The 6983-nt window shown below is 37.2% G+C and overlaps 1 protein-coding gene across 1 annotated transcript; it reads right to left on the reverse strand.

Moving 5' to 3' along the window:
* Positions 1-207: 207 nt before the first annotated feature.
* On the reverse strand, positions 208-2103 carry LOC126183420 (5'-nucleotidase domain-containing protein 1). Its single transcript, XM_049925371.1, has one exon. The coding sequence runs from the start codon at positions 1961-1963 to the stop codon at positions 461-463; it is 1503 nt and encodes a 500-aa protein (XP_049781328.1). The 5' UTR covers positions 1964-2103; the 3' UTR covers positions 208-460.
* Between the last annotated feature and the right edge of the window lie 4880 nt (positions 2104-6983).

A 6983-nucleotide genomic window follows, 5' to 3' on the forward strand; every position in this document is an offset into this window, starting at 1 on the left:
GTTACTTGGTGGGAGAGACCACACAGCTCAAAATCTGTAGGAGGAGGAGGATGAGATTAGTGTTTAACATTCCTGTCAACAATGAGGATATCAGAGACAGAGCACATGCTCAGATTAGGGAAAGAAATGGGTTGTGCCCTTAAAGGAACCATTCTGGCATTTGCCTGAAGGAATTTAACAGAAATTGCTACATCATTATTATCAGGATTTCAGGAGTTTTGAATCATTTATTGAAATTTAACATCTACACATAAACAATAATATATCAAACATACACCACCAACATCGCCAATATATACATATGTTTTTCCAACTAATTACACAAGATATTATGTGATAATACTGCTTTTAGTCTGTCAATCCGTTACACCCACTCACAAAGTAAAATGAGTTCACCTTCACTAGCTCATTCATTCACAGCTTCCTCCCACCACTGAACTGAAACTATTACGGTACATGGTCAACGAAAAATTATGGGGGCTTCTGGATGGAAACCATGTTCTTTGCAATTATGATCTTCAAATATAAATGAAGTCCACAAGTAATCAACCGGACGGTTTGCAAGGACATCAACACTCGGTACGCATATTTTTGAATGTTTACGTATAATATCACTCCATATACTAATACCATGGCTTTCACAACCGAAATAAGATGCCCAAGGCCGTGAAGACGATACCCCTGACCTGCTGCTGTCGACAGACACTTGCTGCTCTTCTTCCAACATATTGTCCACAACTGCAACTGTATCTAAATCCACGTATTTTGATGGTACATATATATCCTGGATCAAGTTGTCTCCTACATATAAACATCTGGGATTTTGTTTTCCTACAGTTTTGGAGAAAACTTGTCTCAGTTCCTTCCAGTTGCCCTGACTGTAAACTTTATTCAATTGCAGATCATTAACAGTCACAGATACAGTTTCCTTACCATCTTCAGTTGCGATAAATTCTCTTGAGGCTGTAAAAAATCCAGGCTTCCTGGCGAAACAAATGACTATATCGAAAAATTCGACCCAGTTGTCGCCTAAAGAATTCCGTGCCACAAATGATGCAAAATCGACATTTGAACCAGTTAATAAAAAAGTTCTTGCTTGTTTCTTCAGACTTTTCAGCCAAGAGGTTACGTTATCACTGCATCGGTAAATATACTGTTCAGGAGCCGTTTTCATGGAAGGAAAGTAACCGCCAGTATCCGTGCCAAAGTGTTCTCTTTGATACATGAAATATAAACCGTCTAGCACATCAGGCCAAACATTATACTTATCTAGTTCTCGTCCTTCTTTTTCATCTAATGTATCTATTATGCGGGCAAATGCAAGGGAGGCAGGCATATCAAAGCTATCCAGAACAGTTCTTAATTTGAGTGACAGCGGACCATTCCATGCACCGAGCATGTCCTCGTAAAATTCCCCAGCCAATTTCCACATTCTGTCTTGTCCATAATATTCGATTATTTCATTGTTGGTCAACACTCTGGTACCGTGGCATGCCCGAAGAACTTTCCCGCCCTTGCCGATTTGTAAAAGATTACCTTTATCAAAATCAATCATCACCCCTTTCCTAATGTAATTGAAGTTATCATCAACAGGTTTCAATAAGTGCTTTTCGGGGTACCCCTTGCTGTCGACAAGAAATTTCGACAAGACATCATACTCCATTTTCATCATATTCTCTACATTGTATTTACACAGCGTATTGTCTAAATCAAAACCAATCCAATCGTAATCTGTGAACTTGAAACAGTTGTGTTCCGTCATTTTAGATACGCTCATACGTCCGTTAGAAAATATGTCACAAATATGTGTGCCAAAACGTGTGTAGTTCCTAACTGAAACCACGTAAGGCAATACTGCTTCCTGTGTTTGTTGACTTCTGTTCTTCACAGAATGAAACCGACAACCTGCTACAAGTACTGAAAACACTCTTCTAATCTTCAGGAAAACTTCACTATTGAACATAACTATTGTCGATGAAAATTGTTTTCTTCACGCATATGTCGGTCAACATACATCGATTCATTAATTAGCATTCCACAACACATAATACAACAAACATTAACCACAATCACTCATTGCACAACATCTCACAGCGCTCCAAGGTTCAAATAATCAAAGCATATAATACCAAGATAAAAAATACACCATCCCAAGAATTGTGCAAATGAAAATCTTTGCCGTCACCAACTCTATGGCACGCAACGATTTCTCTGCGCAAACTTCAGCGCACATCAAATGTACGTAAACAAAAAATTGCGTATGGACCCAAGATTTGCTCAGACGTAATATGTGCGCATGGCTGGAAGCTTTAGCAATTTTTCTCAAACTCATGGGCTCAAATCACATTTGTGTGCAAGACCGAGACTCGAATTCGAGGGTGCTAGTCTTGCAAGGTTCTCAGGAGAGCTTCTGTGAAGTTAGGAAGGTAGGAGATTAGGTACTAGGCAAAGGTAAGCAATGAGGAGAGGTCGTGAGTCGTGCTCGTGTAGCTCAGTTGGTAGAGCACTTGCCTGCTAAAGGCAAAGGTCCTGATTTCGAGTTTCGGTCCAGCATACAATTTTAATCTTCCAGGAAGTTTCAGTCAGTGCACACTCCGCTGTAGAGTGAAAATTCATCCTGGAGTCACTTCTTCACAAACAAACATAGCGTGTGGACAGGAGATCGCCACAGATCGGGAGCGTGAAACGTGTTTGAGTCAGCTATGTGTTCAATTTGTCTCTGTTTATTGCATATTGCTTCCCAGGTCACTTAGCTATAGTTAGGCGTCAGACCTGCCCGAAATTGCTCTGCATATTTTGAATGCCGTTATGTCGATAATACAGACATAGCCCATTCAAGAGTACCACAAATTTTGTGCATATGTGACACAGACATCTTTGCGCTTTTCGGTGGAATATCTATAATTAACTTGGTTTAAAGCTTTGAAGTGCAGGGGTATTTCGCTTTTTGCTACAAATGTCACAGCCCATATATTGCATTTTTGTTGTAAGGAAAAGAAATGATAGCCATCACTATTTTAAAACGTTTCGTAGTGCACTTTGTGTCACCATCATTTAATGTCATTTATAATGTTCAGTCATTTATTGATAATATTTTGCCTACCTTTTATGTATATTCTGTCATTACTTATGTTTATTTCTGATTTTGTGCCGAATTTGAACCATTTCTATACATGAAATATAATGTGTGAAGATCTCGTATGAGTTACTAATTCATTATAGGGTTGATAGTATTGTGACGACATAATAGGAAAAGCTGGAGGGAAGCACGCCAGTGAGAAAGGTGTAAGACGTGTTAAGAGGTTGACAATTCAGGACAAAATTCGAGTCAGTATTAGTCTATCATCGTGAACACATCTTGGTTCACATAAAAGTCTAAAATCTGTACAGCCACATGGAAATTTTGTCTCGAATGTACTCTGGTGGTAAAAATATGGAATGTTTACACTGAGTTCTATGGTAGAAGTCATATGCAAGCATTGTAAATGCTGAGGTTAAAATTACATAATATTTACCAATACCAACGTAGTAGTTTGCATCATCACCTCCAGGCAATGTACTATTTTTTTAGTGTTGTAAAATCGGTATTTATTGTGAGTTCTTTTATCAATATAATTTAATTTATGTGTGGATACAGACTGTTATTGATCAAGTTCATGCTACCTGTCATATGTTCCTGGCGCTCGTCCTAAAATTTACCACAGTATCATAATAATTATAAAGAGAAAACTGTCTTATTTTCTCTAGAAAGACTGCCAGAACTTGTGGTGTATTGGAAAATAATCTAATACCATAGTTTCAGAGGGATCCAAATTTGCTGTTGTGCAATGTAATAGAATGAGATTTTAATGAGAAGTTAACCAATAATGTAAAAGTAACTTTATTTTAACAATATTATTTAACTAACATTGAAAATAAATAACGAAATTTTTGGTCCAGCACTTTATTGTTTCCAAAGTGTGCCAAGTGTGTCCATTTATGTGTAATGGTCTTTATAGGATAATTATGAAAACTGTGGGGCTGCAGATTAATTCCTTTGGTTATTACAGATGTTGCTTAGTTCAGAAGGATATAGAATATTTTCATAACGATTAATGTGAGAAGTGATTTGATGGTGAAAAGGTGCCCCACAGTGAAGCATGTAATCAATTTTACATGCGAAAGTTGTTGAAAAAGTTTTCTCAGGAAATAGCTAATGCAGACCGTTAAGCAGTTATTGAAATTTTAGGTTCAGTTATTACAATTTATTTACCAATTAAAAAGTATGTGAAAATGGGACAGGCTACCATAATTTTACATTGCTATTACACGAAATTACAGATGCCTATGTCCTTATGGAAAGATTTGCAATTCACATTGCTTTTTACACTGATTATGATAAGTTTTTGGAGAAGAATAATTAACCTTGATTTCAACTGCATAAATTAACCATTAGTTACGTGATAATTGCCAAACTCTCTGTAAAATAATTGTTCATACAACTTGTATAGTTTTGTGTGTGAGGGTTATTATAATTTGATTGCATTGTCAACCAACCATTTCAGTAAATTGTGGCACACGCCAACATACTTATGTAAAGTGGTTTGAACACATTTTGAAATATTTTTATTTTCTGTTACCACATTTTGAATCGTTGTTAATCTTTACACAGACTGAAATATCACTCGCACATAATCATTCTCCACATTACAAATACTGGTAGTATAGCTTCCTATTGTGGTTGTTTTAAAATAGGAATAACTGCTTGGAAATCTGTATAAATATAGTAAATTTCTCTGACTAACACATGTAATTGTTATGTGTTGATGAACATTGCTTGTAATATGCATACATTCAACAGACAAACTGATAGTGTGCTCCCGCACTGTCTGTTCCTTAATCATTTCCGCTGGCCGCGGTGGCCGTGCGGTTCTGGCACTGCAGTCCGGAACCGCGGGACTGCTACGGTTGCGGGTTCGAATCCTGCCTCGGGCATGGGTGTGTGTGATGTCCTTAGGTTAGTTAGGTTTAAGTAGTTCTAAGTTCTAGGGGACTTATGACCTAAGATGTTGAGTCCCATAGTGCTCAGAGCCATTTGAACCATTTTTTTAATCATTTCCATAGTTGTTGATGATTTTACAGTTTTCCCAAATGTATGCAAACCAGTGAGGATCTCACATACTTTAACCCTTCAAGTATAAGGATTATTTCTTATCAGAATTTGAACATTTGTTACTATTTTTCAGTGAACAGCATTAATTATGACCTAGAAATGTGTTAAAAATGTTATCAGTATTTAGTAAGGAATTAGGGGTATGTGACTTGTTAGTCAAACACATCCTTTCTAGTATCAGAATTATATTGGGTCAAAAGAACATTCTACATGACATGGATTTGTTTCAAAATTATTATGTACGCTTTTGCAAGGATTGTGGCTGTTAGTATTTAATAATGCACTTTTTGGCAGTCCAAATAACATTGTTAAAGCATTAAATTAAATCATAACAAAAATATTAATGCATTGTATAGAACGAATTATGGAAATTCATGCACAATCCTACATCACATTTTACAGATGTGGTTATAAAGCTGTGGTGACATAATTAATTGAACGCTAAAGACATTCGCTGAAGGAATATGCTGTGCTATATCTTTTTCACTGTCATCTTTGGCTTCCCACCTTTCGTCTTCCTCACATGTGGCTGATATTTTTTTTATATTGTCTCGTATTACGTGCTTTTTCGTGTACGCAGTAATCAATTGTAGTATTTTACCTGTAGCCATTATATACTGTTATTATTGTGACAGAGTAGCCACAAGTGATGACCCAGTGAAAAGCTATGGCTAATGAGAAGCCCATGAAGTTTTAACCTACAATGGCAGTTACAACAGACTTTGTCTCACTAGATCAGTTGTTGAATGAATTGAAAAGAGTGACTACCAATCTTGGTTCTCAAATGGTTCGAATCGAAGGACATTCGCCAGAACCTTTGGGTTTTGTGCAACCCTTGAACAATTTACCAGTTGGCTGTATAGTGTCTTCTATTCTGTGTAGGAAATTCTTAATACCACAACCTCTGAACCTGTGGTTCAAAATGCTGGAATTTTCGTTTACACCCTATGGCATTTTTGATGATTCAGTTTATGCTTATCATTGGTGCTTTTGACGCTCAGACTTTCCTGTCATTGTCAGACATTATTCATGTTACCCATGATATATGTAAATATCAACACACCAAGGAACCTGTGCTGCATTGTGTATGAGAGTTAAGAGAAATACGCATACAACAGCTCTTAAATCCCTATCAAAGGTTTGGCGTTACCTTCAAACTTTAGTTACAGAAGCTGAAGTTTCAGAATCGACCCTATGACATGTATGATTTAATCAACTAACATTCACAGTTAAAAGTCCAATGATTTCCATTAACTGTGAGGACTTAGATTTGCAGTTGACTGTTGCTGAGAATGTGTTTTTTTTTACAATAGTACTTCACAAAATGCCTATTCAAGTATGGCCTATCGAAATGGATATGGTGTTGGAGCAATTGTCTGACCTGATGCTGCTAGAGTTCAGCAGCTTCTGCTACCATAACTGATCTGTGTGCTGCAGCAAGACATCATCGTACTCCAGTGGCAGTTCAAGAAATTCACAAACAAAACGTTGCTTCACACGTGCTCAGATGACAACACCCACCACAAACTAACTTCAGATTGGTGTTGGTAACACACATATTTCCGAACTTAAGCAAGGAAATGCATCTTCCTTTGCACTTATGAATGACAAACAGTGACCAGGTTTAATCACATCGAGCCGCTTCTACAAGAAGACACGCCTACCCTTCAACAATCACAAAAGTGATGTTTGTAGCTCTTTGCAACTTTCAGATCACTTCGCCAAAAAACGTGACCTATGAACAGCCGTTACCAAATCAGCCAATTTATCTGTCTTCATACATAGCATTAGCAATGTAAACACTCATGAAACTCTGGACTGACAAAATTCC

Source organism: Schistocerca cancellata, chromosome 4 (genome assembly GCF_023864275.1).
Source record: "Schistocerca cancellata isolate TAMUIC-IGC-003103 chromosome 4, iqSchCanc2.1, whole genome shotgun sequence".
NCBI classification, from domain to species: Eukaryota; Metazoa; Arthropoda; class Insecta; order Orthoptera; family Acrididae; genus Schistocerca; species Schistocerca cancellata.